General features: G+C 43.3%; 1 protein-coding gene across 4 annotated transcripts in view; it reads left to right on the forward strand.

The window, feature by feature from the left end:
- The first annotated feature begins 4,811 nt into the window (after positions 1–4,811).
- ARIH1 (ariadne RBR E3 ubiquitin protein ligase 1) overlaps positions 4,812–20,062 on the forward strand; it is a 616,333-nt gene continuing 601,082 nt past the window's right edge. Inside the window, exon 1 of one of the 4 annotated variants that reach the window (XM_086959245.1) lies at positions 4,812–5,723. In XM_086959245.1, the coding sequence (XP_086815371.1) occupies positions 5,436–5,723 (288 nt within the window). In that variant the 5' untranslated portion in view covers positions 4,812–5,435. The remainder of the gene's footprint in view (positions 5,724–20,062) is intronic. The other 3 variants (XM_086959247.1, XM_086959246.1, XM_086959244.1) reach the window with 3 other exon arrangements.

Consider the following 20,062-nt stretch of genomic DNA (forward strand, 5'->3'; position numbering starts at 1 on the left):
AATGCATTGGCAACATAGGCCTCAGTGCAGAATTAACGTCTTCAGTTATGGAGGGCCTGGTAACTGACATGCTAACATTGGACGGAAATGCAGAGGCATTATTATTACAGGCATGAGAAGGGAATTGTATGATGACATGGACATACACGGGGTATATGTACATACATAGGGTGCATGCAGGGGACACACTGGCCACGTAAAATTTCTATTTCCTCAACCTTGGGAACAGATTTCTTTAGCATTCCAAGCTCTAGGACCCCCAAAGTCTATAATAAAATAATTTTGCCTCTTTCCACAAAAGAGTAATTGAGTTCGCGAAATCTAGACCTCTTTGATCTCTTCCTAGGAGGGGAATCAGTTCTGGCATGATACTCAGAAGTACAGGAAGAAGAGTCTTCCAAGTACCTCAATTTCTTATTATGTTTTCCCATGGTTGCAGTAACCATAACACAATACACAACCATTTCTTACCTATCAGGGCACTCTTAGAAGCTCTTACCAAGAGCTCCATGAAACTGAAAATGGAGACATGTACAATTCCCAAAACACCCATTGTGCCTGCCACATGAATGCACACTACTCCTTTGCACATATTACGGTTAGTGGCTCTTTCCCCCATCAGCTTGCCTCACACCGAGTGGGCACACAGACCATAAGAGACATGCCAGTTGCACAAGGAACCAGCACATTGGTAGCAAATATAAAAAGTGTTTACCTGCCCAGGTCCATACACATTGGTTAAAAATAAAAGACCTGGGAGCTTGCTTGCTGTTTTCAGAGAAAGGTCCAGGGATACATTCACCTCTCCTGTCCTCTGATGCTGCTATCCTGCTGCACAACTTCCCGTCCCTATGCCCGGCACTGAGATATTTCCATGCTGTGTACAATGGAGATTCAAGCCCAGCAGGGTTTCCTTTCTTCTGACGCCTTGTCTCGGTCACGAGATAGGAAAATAAACAGAAAGGTTTATAGGTGAACTGTTCCTTATACCACCCTTTGGGTGGGTGGGTCAAGGTCATATCAACTCCTACTTCCTGGTTTTGGTCCGGTCATGAGGTGGGATCCACCTAATTAGTAATGAAATGAAATGAAAAGTAGATTTATATAGCGCAGTTGCTGCCCGGAGGCGTCCAAGCGCTAGAGACCAGAATAGAAATTGCTTGACAGAGGTAACTTGCAAAAATTACTGAGGGGGGTTAAACAAAAAAGTCTTCAGCTGTTTTCGAAATGAGGAGAGGTTAGGGTTGGATCTAAGATGAAGAGAAAGTGAGTTCCAGATCTTGGCGGCATTATAGGTGAACGTCCTGCCGCCCGCCCTTGCCTTTTTTATTCTCGGAACTATAGCCATAAAGGCCTGGCTAGATCGAAGGTTTCTGCTGGGTTGGTACTGTTTTACTAGGTCCTGGGTAATCATTGGTCCTGTATCCCAAAAGGCCTGATGGGCAATACACATGGCCTTAAAGATGATTCTCTGTCGCACTGGGAGCCAGTGCAGGCTGATCAGACCAGGTTTGGCTGATTGTCTGCGTGGCAGCTGTAACAGTGTGCGGGCCGCACAGTTCTGCACTATCTGTAGTCTACGCAAGGTGTACTCCGGGGCGCCAAGGTAGAGGACATTGTTGAAGTCTAAGCGGGACTGTATCAGACCTTGGATGGCCACCTGCTTTGCCTCCATAGGTAAAAGAGGGAGGACTTTCTTTAGCATCCTAAGAAGTCCGAAGCAGGTAGCCGAGAGCTTTGTAGCCTAGATGTTAAATGAGAGGGTCTTGTCCAGCCACACCCCAAGGCTCTTAATATTTTCCTTGGGTACTGGGGGGGTCCCTAGACAAGGAGGCCACAAGGAGTTGAAAAAGACGGGGTTTGAGGGGCCCAGGAGCATCAGCTCCGTTTTGTCCCCATTGAGCTTAAGGGATGAGGAGGTCATCCAGTCCTTTGCCTCCTCTAAGCACTTTATTAGCCCACCTGACGACTGCAGGTCGGCCTCCTGCGCCAAGGAGACCACCAGCTGGGTGTCATCCGCATAAGAAATGATCTTAACCCCAAATGGACGAACAACCTCAGCCAGTGGTCTCATATAGATGTTGAAAAGTGCAGGGCTTAAAGAGGAGCCTTGTGGGACTCCACACCTCAACGGCCTACTCATGGACACTGTCTCTCCATCAAAAACTTGGAATGATCTGTCACTCAAGAAGGATTTGAGCCATAGCCAAGCTCCATCCACTATTCCGACACTCGAGAGGCGGCTCAGCAGGGTGTCATGGCTGACCGTATCGAATGCTGCGCTTAGGTCAAGGAGGATCACTGCCACTGACCCCCCCTGATCTAGGATTTTTCTGGTTTCCTCAGTGACTGCTAGAAGAGCAGTCTCTGTTCCGTGTCTGGGTCTAAAACCTGTCTGGGTGGCATCTAACATCTGGTTGTTCTCAAGAAAATTCACCAGCTGGAGATTGATGTACCTCTCAAGGATTTTGCTCACCCAGGGGAGCAGAGAAATCGGCCGGTAGGTGCTAAAGTCAGAGGGATCCAGATTGTTTTTTTTTAGCAGAGCTCGGACCATGGCCCGCTTCCAAGCGGGAGAGACAGTGCCAGAGGTGATGGAGGCGTTCAGGAGGTCCATAATGGTTGGTAAAGTGACCTGGGGCGCCAACATCATGACTCCTGGAGGTGCTGGGTCGCATGGAGACCCAGATTTTACCTTGCGGGCAATGGACTCCAAGGATTCAAGGTCTAGAGGAGGGAAGTGGTCCAGTGTTGGTAGGGGTTCTGATAAAGTGTCTCCCGGATTTGTTTGATCCTCAGCTATGGGGACAGTAGCTGTAGAGGGGAAAGATGAATAGATTTTATTAACTTTCCGGTGGAAAAATTCTGCCAGGTCATTGCAGTGGGCTGTTGTTTTTTCCTCGTGCAAGCTAGAAGATGGAAGTTTTGTGAGTTTTTTCAGTATTTGAAAAATGTCCTTAGGTTTGGATTTAGCTAGTGTGATTTTATCAGAGAAGTATACAGATTGGGCAGATTTGACCTCGGCTTTGTAGATTTTAATTACTCGGATGAGGAGGTATGATGGAAAGATAATGGATTTAATACATTCTTTCCACATTAAATATGCCATGCTTTGTCTTAACTCTTCATAATAGTCAGCTCAAACCTATGGAAACTGACATAATGTTTCCCAGTGAACCAATAATGCCTATAGCCTTCATCATTGGCTTGACATCATTGGCTTGACATTATAACCAAAACAAGACTACTACAGTATGTGTAAACTAGCGACCATCATGCCTAGTTACAAAATTAATATATGTACAGAATTACAGTTGGCAAGCCCTCTCAAAAAGGCTGAACAAAGATTATGACAGTTGACATAACGTGCATATTTGTAAAGTGCATACTCATTCAGGGGTAAGTATCTTGGCATTGAATAATAGATGTTTATTTTTTTTTTTTCACAACCAATTTTATTGAGCAAGTGAGCAATAAAAAACGTGGCACCCCCAAGGCCGGAGATCACCACAACAATACTGGTACAATAAATCACATGAGTAGCAAATGTCCACGTAGGCATTAAGAATAGGCTCAGTATGACGAAACCCCCAACCCACCCTACCCCCCAACCCCGGCCCCCCAAACACCCAAAAACCCCCATAGATGTTTATTTTTTTACCCAACTCAATTGTGCTCAATGTACCAACCTCAGGAGGATGAAAGGCTGAGTGGACCTTCCAGGATTTGAACCTAGGACTATGAGGGTGTACACAGGCCCCTACAGTGGGCACATTAGTCCACTAAGCCACCAGACCCAGTTTGAATCTTCCACCACAGGGTTTGTCAGAAGGGGGACCAACAGCAAAACTCTTGCCTACTATGGTAATCTGTGAAATTTAATGTAACAAAATACCAGTCTACAACCTGCAATACAATGTAATGCCAAACTACCATTAAAAGCCCATTAGCGTTAACGAAAAAGAAGTCACGTCTACTGCTTTAGTCATATTTTTTCATAATAAACAGATAGGACCTAGGGCATTGGCCTATAAGCTTTATCATTGGTTTGTCAAGTCTGCTGTATTTACACTTCTCTTTTCCATAGTAACCGTCAGTCATAAAGAAATAAAATTACAAATGTATATAAAATAACATTTAGCAAAGAAAAATACTCTCTCTCTCTCAAGAGAGAGGCCTAATATTGGATTATCACATGGCATTTCTCCCTGTGTTGATTGCGTAACCAACGCCAAAACCTGTGCCTTTTATGGGAAACTGTGAGCTCCACATAATAAAATTCTTCTCTACGGGCTTTGTAAAAACAGAGTAATAACAATGAAAACTCAAATGCCTGTTTGCTCTCATATACGCTTTACACGCAATATGACAAGCGCACTGCCTTTATTGTGACTTTTAATAATAAAAACATCAGGCCTGTAACTTTAACCAAATCTTGCTATTATAACCAACACAGCCCCCATGTGTTGGGCACAAACTTTCCCATAAAGTGTCATTAAAGCACTCTCTTTCAGCGGAATCACAGATCGCCCTTATCAAATGTTGTACTGAGCACCAACAAACCCCTCGTAGTAGTAGTTCTGAAAGTTTATTTTTCTGTAAATCTCATAACACCCCACCTAACAACGTAAAGGAGGGTAAAAAAGCGACTGCCAAATATTATTTCGCATTTTCATAAAACTAAAACTAAAGTTTTTCTTTGGAGTGAATGTGTTCAAAGGTTCGGATACGCTAACTCATCCCATGCCCCTCCCAACATGGCTGCTGATATTGCCCGGTGAGTATTTCACGCGTGCGACCATCTAAGCCGCATTAATGATGGCGCTATAGTCGTACCAAGGAAAAGGGGGGAGCCCACTGCTCTAGGCGGTCTGATTGGGACAGAGGTTCGGTGGTTGCACGTTACGTGCTTGCGTGACGCCGGAGTCCCTTTGTTGACTCAGCAGCGGCACCGTTTTGTATTTCGGCAGGGACGTACCTTGGGAGATTTTTTATGTGAGACCCTGAAATCTAGGGAGGGGGGGGTGTTGGGCTGCGAACTCGAGCGTGCGAGGCTGGAAGAACATTTAGTGGTGAATAGCGTCTGCCGCTTCCTTGTGCGCATGCGCCATATTAGGGACCCGTGAGGTGAAGGAGGGGGAGTCTCTATACTTTCCTCATGCGCAGAACATCCCGAAACGAGCTCTACACAGTGAGGGGTGCTGGAAACATCGCGAGAGTTTGAGCAGTCAGCGAGAGCCGGGGCGCCTAATCCGCTGACACGCGATACTGCGCGCGAGCCCCGGAAAGAGACGGGGGGTAGCCGGTGCAAGTGTCCGGACTTGACATATCGCTCACGGTGACCAGGCGCGGGTAGTGCGGCCGGCGCCGCGAGGAGCAACCCGCGGGCCTCGGAGGGCGCGCTGTCACAGGCCTCTCCCCGGCCCGCAGTCGCCATGGACTCGGACGAGGGCTACAACTACGAGTTCGACGAGGACGAGGAGTGTAGCGAGGACAGCGCAGAGGAGGAGCCGGAGGACGAACACCTTGATTTGGGCGTAGTGGAGCCTGGCTTGGGCAGTGGTGAGAGGGACGGACTGGAACCTGGCGGAGTCAGTGGCGTTGGTGGCAGTGCACTTGGTCCAGGCCACGACGAGGAGGATTATCGCTACGAAGTGTTGACGGCTGAACAGATCCTTCAGCACATGGTGGAGTGTATCCGGGAGGTGAACGAGGTCATACAGGTGAGTAGTGGGGCCGCAAGGTAGAGTTGAAGGGACATGCGAGTGACTGTGTGCCAGAGGTTAAAGTATATTACGGGGGCAGGGGTGTTTTATGCTGGTAAACTTCGATTAGCACATACGGGAGAGAGAAGGGACTGAGTGTGGCTGTGATAGTGAAAAGTGATGCTTCATAAGATAAGGAAGAGATGAGGATCAGAGTTTGCAGATGATAGTAAACGGCAGTGCCTCATATGGGAAACATGAGTGCAGAGTTTTAAGCTGATGGTGAACGTGGATGCCACCCAAGGAAGTGATGAGGAGCAGAGTTTAAAGATGACAGAGCAGGAGGTGGATGGTGAAGAAACTAACATGTTAAGTCTCTTGCGCGAATCGCCTGCAGAATATTTTTTTCCAGAGTAGCTGGCAGTATATTTATAACAGATCGCGAGGAGGCGTAGATATCGTAAATTAGTCTGGTTCATTGGAGGCAACTTTTAAATTCATCTTACTTAAATGAAACACTTAATCCCTTTAACCAGTTCAGGCAGTGCCTACTGCTGTTTACTGTTTCTTAACCACTCATTTCCTTAATATTTAAACGACCTTCTATGTCACGAGATCCGCTACTGACAGCGTGACTTCGAGTCTTATTTGCACTTGTAAGATTCTCCCACTGTCCATCACATGGTCTTGCGGATTCTGGTCACCTGAACCACCTTGTATACCTTTCATGTGCACTACCCATCACGGTCATGTTACTTCTTGTTCAACCACTTTAAGAAATATTTCTAAAGCTACTCTACAAACCACATTAGAATTACAGCATAGGGTGTCGTCTGGAGAGATATGGCTATTCTTAATTGGTCCCTAAATCCAGAGACCCAGTTACACCCGTCAATTCAAGCACACTAATTTAATACATGAGAAAAAAATGATTTTAGAAGCATCTTGTGTGTCAGGCTTTTCTTCACGCCGTAGTGTCATATACTTTGAGTTCAGGGTATAATAGGTATCTATACAGAGTGAAGCAGAACTAGTAGATACATTTTGTGTATACCTCGAATCAGTGTCTGTATCTATTCTGGGGTGCAGGGCTTATTCTTCATCAAACTTGGATGTCTGAGGCTCTTGGTAGGGAAGATAAATTATATCTACATGGCATAGGTGGGTTTGCGAGTAAATCTTTAGGACTAATTTTGGTTATCCTGCAGAAAAAGTTGGCCTGTGAGGGTAGCTGTGAAGTTAATTCAAGGGGAGAGTCTCAATAGACTGAAAGACTGGAATCTTGATACATTTACAGGCTCTTTTAGTAATGGATTCTTCTAGTTGTCATAAAGAGTTTCTCCTTATTATACCTGTCACTTGCTGAGGGTTGGAGAAGAAGGGTGGGAGTAACTGGTCAGGTTTAAAATTGTTTAGCAAAGTTTGATGTGATATAACAAGGATAGTGCCCACTGGGGTAAGCAAGCTAGTATGTCATCTCTCAATTCTCCATTTGCTGTGTGGAAGGGGGCGAGGGGCGATTTTTACACATTTTAAGTACATGACCGTGGTTGTTTGTTAACATCATCGAAAGGCTGAATAAAATGGGCCTCGACTGTCTTAGCTGGAGACTTAAATCTACAATAAACTTATTTTGGTCGTCGTCTTCACGGGAATCTTGATGGTGGTGGTGTGCTTGTGATTCAAATCAGTCCGTGGCACTGCTACCAAAGTCCCTGGTCATAAATATCTGTTCCTTTTTCTAACACTTCAATAGATTTTTTGAACTCAAATTAGGGTACTGCTGGTTGTCTGCATTGCATGCTGGAATGTCGGGTGAAACTTCAGCACAGTCTGAGGTGATAAATCCCTTTTATATTGGATTATTTGTTCAAGGTGTCTGATAGTGACATTCTGTTAGCGCAAACACCACCCATGAAGTATCTGCTCGGATTTAGAATTTTATGTCTACTCCACCAGTTGTAACATGAATATATACAGATTGTCAGCACCTGCATACTGTTGATAGCTTGCGAAAAGTGTTTGTCCTGTTAATATGCGTTTGATGCAAAATTAAGATTGTTTTGTTTAATTAGAATGAACACTCTTTCAGAAAGCAATTTAAGACTTGGCTTTTCACTCTTTAAGGAGTTCTCTCCTAACCTTCGGACTTTCATTTCGCTTACAGCGCCGGGACACTCCCTAAAGTAGTCGCATGCTTTAGAAATCTCTTCATTCATTCAAGTCTGAGAATGATTGTTATGAAGTGCTGTACCTCCGATTACAAAAAACAATTTGATGGACAGAATGTAGATCAATGTCTTACATTCACCCCAGTACAAGGATCTGGGCCTAAATCCATCGTTTTTTGCACTCCACACCACCCTGGGTCAGATAATGGCTTTATGCAAATCAGCTCTGACCCTGTGCCCCATGGGAACAGTCCAGTCCGAACTACAACAGCCATATCTTTCCCAGACCGGAATCAAGCATCCGAGGACCGGACCGGTTTCGAGGTAACACCTCTCATCAGCCCGGCTAGCTTGACTCCAAGTGGTGTGGAGTGCCTGGGGTCCTCGGATGCTTGATTCCGGTCTGGGTTCCCATGGGGCAACAGGGTCAGAGCTGATTTGCATATCGCCATTGTCTAACCCAGGGTGGTGTGGAGTGCAAAAAAACGATGGATTTGGGCCCAGATCTTTTGACTGGGGGAGTGTGTGACATTGATCCACATTCAGTCCATCACTTGTTGTTTTTGCAAGTACCTCCGATTACATCAAGTCTACCAGAATTGAAATTTCATGAATGACTAACAAAGCTGTCTGCAGATTATTGGGCCACAAATGGATTATTCAAAAACTAGTTTGAGAGAAGACTGAAGACACTTTCCTTATTACCCATGCTTTATTTAGCCTTTTCCATACTGAGATGTATTTGAACATACGTTTTTCTTGTATAATCACTAGTAGTCTTTATCTGCCAGTGCATTTTTTCAATTTGTGACTGCCAATACTCTATTTGAGTCATAGATCTTTTCATAAAGGGGTGGGGTAAAACTAGCGGAACTACCAAGAGGACCTGGTATAATGCCACATGCAGGGACTCCAAACGCGAACTGCTATTTGCAATAAAGGCGTGCAGAAGCAGGGAAGAGATCCAATCTAGGAGAAGGGCACACAATAAACTGTTGGCAAATGCCAAGGATGAATGGGACCAACAATACTGGGAGGACCTTCCCAGTGCACTTGCTACCAGAGATTCGAGTAAATTTTGGCGGATAGTCACTTACGTAACGGAGGATCTCTCCTCGGCAATTGAGCCCAATATTGCCCGAGTACATGGCAAAATCACTTCCACTCATTGTACGCAACAGAGGACGAGGTTCCGAGTGCATCCCAAAACACGATAGTGATTGACCCTGAAGGTGAACTCTTTTCGGAAAAGGAAGTTCGGGCTGCCATAGCAGGGTTGTCAACAGGGAAAGCTCTGGGGCTCGATGGGGTACCGGGTGACCTATTCAAGCAGGAACCAGGGGTATGGGCCCCCTATCTCCTGCTGATATTCAACGCGGTCCTCAAGGGGATGGAGGTCCCGGATACTTGGCTGGGCGCAGAGGTGGTTCCTATATTTAAAAAGGGATCCCCTTTGCTCCCAGTCAACTATCGTCTAATTAGCCTTATCGATGTATCCCAAAAGCTCTTCGGTAGGCTGATCCTGGACCGGCTGCAGAACTGGCTGGAGGAGACAGATACCCTGATCCCTTACCAGGGGGTGTCCACAATTGACCAAATTTTTAGGCTGAACCTCATATATTGGAGGACTGCATTAATCGAGGGCGGCACTCTGTACACGGTTTTCGTGGACTTACGTGCCACCTTTGATTTGGTGCCAAGAGCAAAATTGTGGCAGGTCATGGAGATGAGCGTCCCAAAAGATATCTTGGCAATCCTGATGAGATTACATCACAACAATTTCGCACGTGTCAGGTGCGGGAGAAGTGGCAACCTAACCGAAAGGTTCCCCGTTCGCAGAAGGGTGAGACAGGGTTGTGTGCTCGCACCGACCCTGTTCTGCCTCTTTGTGAATGGGGTTATTGCGCACCTGACTAGGATTGCCAACACTGATGCCCCAAAACTGACTGGCAGCAGGGTTCCCGCAATCATGTTTGCGGACGACACCCTGCTGCTGTCCAAATCCCCGATGGGCATACAGCGGGTGTTGGATGGTTTCCTGGAGTTATGTACAGAAAGGGGACTTTCCTGGAGTTATGTACAGAAAGGGGACTTGAAATCAATCCCCAGAAAACCAAATTTATGATTCTTAACCCCATGCCCCTAAACCGCCCAAACCCCCTGATGGGTACAGTATGCTTGGAAAGGGTCCACACAATTGAGTATCTGGGGATAACCCTAAATGATGATTTAACGTGGTTGGCACATCAGTCAAAAGTAAACATCAAATTGGCACAGATGGCGGGTGGTATCATGAGAATAGCGAGCAAGTCATCATATCGACCACTCATCCCTGTCATCCAAATTTATAAGGCCCAGGAGCGGGGGGGAGCCACATACGGGGGAGAGTTGTGGGGCTACATTCCATTGCCAAAATTGCTGACCGCAGAGAATAAATTCCTAAGGCAGCTCACAGCTCTTCCGTTGAGTACCCCACTCCTGCCCCTAAGGCTGGATATGGGCCTTAGGCCCATAACGGAGGAACTAGGGCTCAAACCTCTAACCTTAAGGCGCCGCCTCTGGAGCAGTCCGGACCTCTCAACCTCCAGAGCTGAGTTGCAGGAATTTGTATCGTTGCCCAACGCCAATAAGACACCTTGGTTAAATTATATTAAGAGAACCTCCGAGATAATTGGTCTACCAGATTTATGGTCAGATCCGATAAATACAAGTAACAGGACGCCGAGAAAGGCGTTATCCAGAGCATACTATGATAAAACGCTCCTCCGAGCTCTGGACAGCACTCGTGAAGGATCCTTGACTTATCAATTCATAAAAACCAAAGGCTCATACAAACTTGAAAGTGTCCTAGATGACATGACTCCGGTTCTAACTAGGAAATTATTCCTGCAATGGAGGTATGGGACCCTTCCCTTGGCATCTTTTACCGCAGCATGGTCTTGTCGGCCTTCTACAGAGATCTGCCCTGCATGTGCCTATACAAAGGAGAATGATGGAAATACTGGCTGGTCCCCCTGCTTAAAAATATGGGATTTAGAACATTTCTACCCGCATACAGAGTTTTAAAGACTGATCTATCCCCACCCATTGTATTTGCCCTATCAAAATTTTTAACTGCAATGTGGTATGCCCGAACCCGTTTGATTAAGAGAGCTGGGGACTCTTGACAGACCTGAATCCCTGATATGCTGGTACCCATTCTGATCACTATGTTTTAACTCTAAATGCATTTTAAATTAATGATATAATGATATCTTCTGCATTTTTTAATCAATGTGACAACTTTGTACATCTTTTATGATCATGTGATCGAAATAAAGATTTTGAAGGAAGGAATATATACAGATTATCAGCACCTGCATACTGTTGATAGCTTGCGAAAAGTGTTTGTCCTGTCAAGATGCGTTTGATGCAAAATTAAGATTGTTTTGTTTAATAAGAATGAACACTCTTTCAGAAAGCAATTTAAGACTTGGCTTTTCACTCTTTAAGGAGTTCTCTCCTAACCTTCGGACTTTCATTTCGCTTACAGCGCCGGGACACTCCCTAAAGTAGTCTCATGCTTTAGAAATCTCTTCATTCATTCAAGTCTGAGAATGATTGTTAAGAAGTGCTGTAACTTCGATTACATCAAGTCTACCAGAATTGAAATTTCATGAATGACTAACAAAGCTGTCTGCAGATTATTGGGCCACAAATGGATTATTCAAAAACTAGTTTGAGAGAAGACTGAAGACACTTTCCTTATTACCCATGCTTTATTTAGCCTTTTCCATACTGAGATGTATTTGAACATACGTTTTTCTTGTATAATCACTAGTAGTTTTTATCTGCCAGTGCATTTTTTCAATTTATGTGACTGCCAATACTCTGAGTCATAGTCTGTTTTTTTACCACATGGTCCTTTGCTGACTCGCCAATTCTCAAGATAATTGTATGAGAAAATAATAATTTCAGCCCTTTGGGTCCCTTCAGATCTTCTAGAAGGCTTACTCCCCTCCCTGTGATGCATTTACTATTATTGAATATTTTTTCTTCATACATGTGTGGTTTATACGATGGATACTAAAATAGTGGTCTCCAACCTCTTCTATGGCGAGCCATTAGTTTGATCTGTTAAAATTGTCAAGAGTTACTAACCGCTATATTAACTTTTACAGTATGTATCACATCAAACAGTCATTTTGAGTAAGATTGCATTTTTTCCAGTCGAAGATACTCTACCCTTCTTTCTCAGCCTTGTCGTCTCATGCATAGTATGATTGATAATATAGGGCCTGGTTAACTGCCATTTGGCAGGTAGCTACCCTGCATAGTTATTGGTCATGTTGTAGGCACTATGCTGCCAGTCATTCTGCATGTTTATTACAGGGCTTTGCCATCGGTTTGTCTGGTGGCTACTTCAGTGGTCTGCTGCTGAGTTGTGCCGTCTTCTACTCTGTTACCCAGACTGTGAAATGTGCAGGCTGGGCTGTATGAAGAAGAGCTCCTTACCGGCAGCTGGTGAGGTTCTGACAAGCTTCCGACCTACTCCTGCTCTAAAACGATACAGGCAATTCACATTTTAGGAGTTTCATGAATGAAATAAAAAAGAATCAGCTGTGCCTTTTCGCTCTACAGCCTTGTGACATGGTGATATTCTCACTCCCCCCTCTAGGGTTACTAGTGACTTGCTTAATTATAGAGTCCTTGTCCAGGTACCCAGTGTATCTGGACGGGCTCAAACTTCAAACTAAAGTAGCCCGTTGGTTGTTATGGGTATCCTAAAATATTAATTTTCTAAGGTGCACATCCCCCGCTGACTTTGTCAGAGATCTTAGTCTGCCCATAAACCTATTTGGTTCCTCCTTCCCCCACGTTTTAGCAAAGGACTGTTTGCGGGCATTATTTATCTGGAACGACACATTGATTCATAAATCTAAGGTTACAATTCTCACACAACACAAAACTCTAGTGCATATGCTATAGAAGCTAGCTGGAGGAATATACCCATTTTTGGAGTTGCACACTTGTCCTACTCGGTTACAGTGATCACAGAATGATGCACTAAGATGTGCAATGGCTACTTATTTTGCTAACAGCTTAACTTTCTCAGTCCCACAGATGACTGAAAACCTAGAGACCCTAATGCGTCAGAATATTTATGGCATGCTTGTAAGGTTAGAATGAACATCTCTCAACCTGAAATCTTCACAGGGAGTGAATAAAAGACCAAGGGATTAGAATTTGGACAGGATCCTTCCTAGGTCCTGGTGAAAGCCCAAGAGTCTTTTGAGGTGTTGGATGAGATATGTTTGGGACTCCATAGCTAATAACCTTCATTAACTATCCACCTTTTTAAATCTTGCCAATATGTCCTTGTAATAAAATAAACTACTGGGTACTTAGTCACTTTTAAATTTGGGATCTTCCATAGCAACCAACAACCACCCTAGGTTTTGATGTCAACCCATCCAGCTGCCTGGTGTATCTGGATGGGTTGAACATCAGAGCCTAGGGAGATCTTTGGTCGTTATTTAAGATCCTAAAGGTGAAATTGGATGCAGACTATGGTGAAGCATGCCACTAGTAAACCCTAGTGGGTGAGAATCCTGATAAAACCACAAGGTGATTTCTTTTGCATGGGTGTAAAGAGATGGAGAAAAAGCACAAGCGGTTTCCTGATAGTGCTTCTTTTGCTTGACTTTGGGAAGGTGAGTGGACCCCCTTTAATACTTCTCACCCTCTCTTTGGAATAGTATTGTTTAGTGAATATCTATTGGAGTGAAAAGAAGTACAGCAGATAATGCAATTTTGGTAAATGTAAAAACTTGTCAACCTTGTCTAGAGACAGTCCAGATCTGTAGAATAGATTCTTCTGCTTAAATTCAAATTTGAAGGTTTCCCAAAGGTTTTTGGGTTGCCCTCAGATTTTGGATGCTTATGCAGATTTTTTTTTGTTGTAAATCTTAGAAAATGTGGAAATTATTTGTTTATTTGCTGTTTTATCTTGAATTTTTATCCAGAGACAGGTGTTGTTGAAACATGAGTAAGAAAAGGTGGAACACTCCAGGCAGTGACTGAGGTACTCAATGTAATTAGCATCTCCATAGTAAGTTTTTTTTCCACAAGAATCGCCAAGCCAAGGTCTCCTGTTCTCTAAAAAGAAATGCAGCAAGTATATGTGCTTTAAAGTGTACAAACATAAAAAGGGGACTAAATACAAGTGTATGAGGCTATATAAATCTGTCATCATGCCGCAGAGGTTATTGAGAGATGTTTGCTGTGGTGGCGAAGGAGATAAAGTTCTTGACATCAACTTGCAGCATAGATGGTGTATAGAAGCCCTCCATGTTTCAGTTAGCTTGATTTCTGAAAATTCAGGGGTGTTAACAATACAAGTGCAGATTGTTGTGCTGCTCTCATTATGATTGACATTAGTCTAGGAAACATGGCAGTGATTTCTGCAAATTTGATCATCTTTCCCACAGAAGTTTGAAATTATTTACAGCAATATTTTCAGCATATTTGAGACAACCCTGGTCATGTCCCAAGTTATCGGCATCTTTCTTTACACCGTGAAAATACCTCTTGTTCTGGGACATACAAAAAAATAAATAAATAAAGCTCCATTGTTTTGAGCCAATTCTGTTTGTCCCAGCTCCTCTATGAAGACTAACTAGCAGCATGTATAAAATGTTCAGGTTTACTATATCTTTCAGAAGCCTGTCCCTCCCCTCTTTATATTCCTTGAGATATTGTTCTGAGTGATAAGGGAAAAACTTTGCAACATTCTTTCAGAGAAGCATCCGTGTACTTTGAGGTAAAATCATTACTTTTTGAAATGATCATCCCATCTGTAGGAATATCGTTTTAGGACCGTTAACAACATGGATCTTTGCTATCCTGCTTAGAGAAAACATGGTTTTAAGTTATTTTAATATATAGGTTGCAAATGTTCTGTATTCTTCCTCATTTAAGGTAATGGTGTATTGTGCACTTTTTCTCGTGTTGTAGCCTGCCATTGCAGGTGATTTATGGAAGACTGAATTTGGAGGATTCGGGTGACATTGTCACACACCCATCCTTTAGGCATATAAGTGACCTATTTTGATTTTCACGTGTATTTATACTACTGTTTATATTCGGACATGTCCAATGTCTCTTGGATATAGCAAACATTGTGCTTTTTGGGTAGCCTAAAGATTTAGAAGACTGGAAAAAATTAACAACCAACATAGATATCCCGGTGGCCCTGTTTTTTAGAGTTACACAGCATTTATTGCTGTGGAGTGTTTTTTATATAGGGGGAGGGTAATTTCTAAGCTTTTGCTCACACAAATACAGATGTATATAATTCTGTATAACGGAGGGCTTTACAGCTCTGACCATCACTTATGGTGACTTGGTGATCTGGAAATATAACACATTCTGATTTGGTATGTCATTTTTCATGGATACTCCCAGCTTGCAAATTAAGGGAAAGATAACCATGTTTTCAAACAGTAAATTGTATTTTAATTTCTTTGTGCTTTCTATCATTTTTAAATGCTTTTTTTCTAATTATGTTTTTGCTTGAAAAGGTTTTACTGTAATCACTGCAGATTTCAGTTGGTTTACCACACAGAGTACGGCGAGATTTTTTAAATTTTGTATAACCCATTTCAGAAATGTTTGGATCTGTCAGTCTTCAAAGTTATTGAATATCTTTATTTGAGAGGATTTTTTCAATCCACAATTGTTTCGTGCAGTTGGCTTTTTCTGATTTTATTAAATATCAAGGCTCGCTGTTGGCTATCATTATGTCAACAGATTTTTTTTTTAATTCAAGTCGTTTTTATTGAAATAGAAAAACAAAAGGAAAGACATTATAGTAATTCTTCCATTACATAAATTATTCGATTCATCTATTGATAGACATACACAAAAATGAAATTAATATATAAAGTAAATCAACTCTTGCTTGCATCATCATAAAACAGATACATACATAACACTCAGTGCGTGGAGGTAGTGGTCTAGGCTCTAGCGGATGACAACAAATGTACTCTCAGATAACACAGGCCAATGTAACAGGATCACATATAGTGCATCAAGGCGGTTCATAGTGAAATGAGGATGCATCTAGCGATTTCCACAGCTTTCTATTGGATGGTCTCCATGAAGCTGCCTGAAGCGCTGGGTTATTGGCACCTCTCAGAAATGATAACCACTCCTGCCAGATTTTAAAGTTTACCTCGTTCGCGCTTTTCCATTTGCATAGAACTACTTTACACGCCAGTGTTAGCATTAAGTCCAAAAGCAGGCGGTCTTGATCATTTGATAACTGTGGGTCAAGCGCCCCTAGGATTACGTATACAAAGTCCTGTACAGGCCTTATCTTGAATATGTGATGGATGCAGTCAAATATTTTCCCCCAGTATATACTTGGAGAAGGGCAATTGAAAAGCATGTGTGCCAGATCGCCTGTAGGCGAATCCCTTAATTTACATTTGAAGAGCTTATCTGGAGTCCAAAATGCCCTGTTTATTAGCATGTACTTTGTTTGAAATAGGATAGGTGAGACTTTGTGGGTAAGGGCCGTCTTATGAATCGCCTCCCAATCAAAATCTATGCCTGTTGAATTCGGTTCAGCTTCCCATTTCAATTCCACCTTTCTGTGAGTTTTCCTGGGCAAGGGCAATAAAAGTTTATACACCTTATAAACGAAGTGACCCACATGTATAAGACGTGGAAGATGAGTTATTAACCATGGCCTAGGGAGAGAAGTTACGTGCTGTTAGTATCGCTTTGATTTTCAAGAAATCATAAAAATCCATCGGAGTGAGGTCATGCGTTCGTTGCAGAGTCGAGAACGGGAGTGGATCTTTCTCATCGTATAGATCCCCTACCAAGTTAATGCCCTTCTCGGACCATGAGTTCCAGAAGAGTCTATTACCATTATACTTGAGATATGGATTTCTCCATAGTGACATAAAAGATGATTTAGCGAATGTCAGCTTAGTGTTATGTGTTTGGTCAAGTCTAAGCAGGGCCCGTCTAGTGTTTAGCATTATGTATTTGGAGTGTGGTAAATGCGATAGGTCCATAGTGAGAAGGGTTTCAAGTGGGGCATGGTTCACTAGTTATTCCTCAATATCAATCCATATGGGTGTGTAGATTGGTGATTTAATTAACCATTGAGCTCCCTGTTTGCAGAGAAAGGCTGTCTGATAGTTCCTGAACGAAGGCAGACCCAGGCCTCCTTTGTCTTTGGCTAATTGCAATTCTTTAGTGATACCCTGGCTTTCTTACCCCGCCACAGGAAACTACCAAACAGCTGGTCTACCTTAGTGATAAAGTTGTTCGAGAACGTCATAGGGAGCATGCTGGCCAAATAGTTAACCAACGGAGTAGACATCATTTTAAGCGTCTCCGCTCTACCCCACCAGGAGAGGAATTTTTGAGACCACCCTTCGAGTAGTGTGGATATCTTCTTAAGAGTCAGTTCTTCGTTTATTTTCAGGGTGGAGATTAAATCTTTATCAAAGTCTAACCCCAGATATTTGAAACCCTTAGGCTGCCATGTAAGACCGGAATCCCCAATGATTCCTTTATCACCAATATTGTTCAGGAGTTTAACCTCCGTCTTGTCTTTATTGAGTTTATACCCAGAAACCCTGGAAAATTCTTCAATGTCAGACATGAGCGCAGGTATTGCCTCATCGACTCTCTCGGACAGAACAAGGACATCATCTGCATATGCCGTTAATTTACCCGTGCCGTCTCCAAAAGGAATGCCTACGATGTTAGGGTCATTTCTTATATGGTATAAGAACGGCTCGATCGCCAATAAGAACAATGAGGGAGGTAGGGGGCATCCCTGCCTGGTGCCCTGTTTTAGACAAAAGGCGGAAGAAAAAGATCCGCCAGCTCTCACTCTCGCTGACGGGCAGAAGTATAAGGACATCACTAGTCTTGTAAATGTTTCCCCTAAGTTAAACTTGTGAAAGACTGCTTCAAGGAAGGACCAGTCAACCTTGTCAAAGGCTTTTTCAGCATCCAGTGTTATTGCTGCTGTGGGTGTACCTAGTAATTTCGCCTTCTCTAAAACATGCGCCAGAATCCTTGTATTGTCACTGGACAACCTATTTTTAAGGAAGCCTGCTTGAGATGGGTGGACTAACTGGGGAAGAACCTTCTGGAGGCGGGCGGACAGTATCATAGCCAGGATCTTACAGTCTATATTAATCAGTGAGATAGGTCTATAATTTTTCGGGAGCGACGGGTCTTTCCCATCTTTAGGAAGTACTGCAATTATTGCTTCTGCCAGTGTGCCTCTGACCTTGCCTGTGTCGTTTATTTCTTGAAATAGATGTAGGAGGGGCTCTACTAGAAGGGAGGGGAAGGTTTTGTAAAATTTAGCCGTGAAGCCGTCCGGGCCTGGTGCTTTCCCTGATTTTAGACTTTTAATTGCATTTCCTATTTCTAGAGCACTAATCGGGCCATTAAGACTAGTCTGGTCCTCATCAGAGAGTCGTGGAAGATCACATTCATCTAGGTAATACTTAATCTTGTCTTCCTCCACTGTTTTATTCTTTGCATAAAGGTCTTCATAGAATACCCTGAACACCTCTGTTATTTTGTCTGGATCAGAGTGTGAGGAGCCTAAGGTATCTTTAATGACACTGATCGAATTCTTTTGGATTTTAAACTTCAAGTATGAGGCTAGACTTTTACCAGCTTTATTAGAATCGCAGATCTTAAACCTCCTTTTATCAAGCCAGACTCCCGCTGACTATTTTATTGTATTCGTATTTTTTATTCGCCAAGGCATGAAGAGACACATCATCTCTCTTTCAAGTGTTTACTCTCTAGGGTTACAATTTCACTCTCCAGGGACTCCAGATTTGCGTTATAATTTTTGTTCATTGCTGATCTGATTTTGGTGCACACCCCCCTTATGGTACTTTTCAAGCCCTCCCATCTAATGAGATCAGATGTATCCCCCTCTTTGTTGACCTGCAGATACGGGGAAATCTCCTCCTGTATTGTGGCCCGATGCTGGTCATTACTGAGAATTTCGTCATTTAGACGCCAGGACGTCTGACAAGAAGAGGGTTTGACATTAGCTATGGATAAGGAGATGCAAGAGTGATCAGACATTACTCGGGGTTCTATGGTAGTGGACTCAATTCTAGGGACTCCGTTCTGTGATATGAGGATGTAGTCGATTCGGGAGTACGAATCATGTGGTGCGGAGTAAAAAGTGTAATCTCTCCCTGTAGGATTTTGAAGCCTCCACGCATCTACCAAGTGAAAGCGTTGACATAAATTGAGAAGGGCTTTATGTGATTTATTTGTTTTGAAGGGACAGTGGGAGTCTCTATCCAACGTTGCATCCATAGGGAGATTGAAGTCTCCGGCCAGTGAACAGCATTATCCGGGATATTTTCAATATGCTTATTAAGAGCCTCCCAAAAATTAAGGTCGCTAGTGTTAGGAGCATATATGTTCGTGACGTAAAACTCTGTATTGTCCCTACTTAACTTGGCCGTGACCCACCTCCCATCATCACTCGCTTCGGAGGACAGAAGCTCTATCTCAGATTTCTTCGCCACAAGAATCAAGACACCGTTCTTTTTGTGCACAGCCTCTGCGCCCACAACCTCATTATAAAACTTATTCCTCAGGTGGTAAAACTGTTTAGACTCAAGTTTCGTTTCTTGTAACAAGACTATCACCTCTCAGTCTCCGTATGTAGTCTAAAATCTTTTGTCTCTTGACAGGTTGGTTCATACCTTTAACATTAAGAGATAATATCTTCAGTTTGTCCACATTACATACCCCCAACTGAGTATTAATTGTTCTATGTGACATCAATAGAACGTACCATCATAACGAAAATCATATATCACACATGGTATCAGCAGTAGCATGACAGAGAGACAAAGTTCTTCGAGATCTATAAGGCTCATATAAACGATTGTACTATAGAGCCCACATCCTTCCCCACCACCAAGTGTTAAGACAATAAGAAATACGCAAGCACAAAGAAGCAAAAGCAAAAAACATAGAACACACATCCCAACCCAGAATCCCCACATCCCCCCACCCTCCCCACCCCACCTGTACGTAGTAGGCATGGTGACTGAAGAGAGATTGCAGTGCATCCTCCCCGTGCGTGTACATATCAGAACAAGTTTGGAACAAATTAACTCCCACAGC

Source organism: Lissotriton vulgaris, chromosome 2_2 (genome assembly GCF_964263255.1).
Source record: "Lissotriton vulgaris chromosome 2_2, aLisVul1.2, whole genome shotgun sequence".
Taxonomy (NCBI): domain Eukaryota; kingdom Metazoa; phylum Chordata; class Amphibia; order Caudata; family Salamandridae; genus Lissotriton; species Lissotriton vulgaris.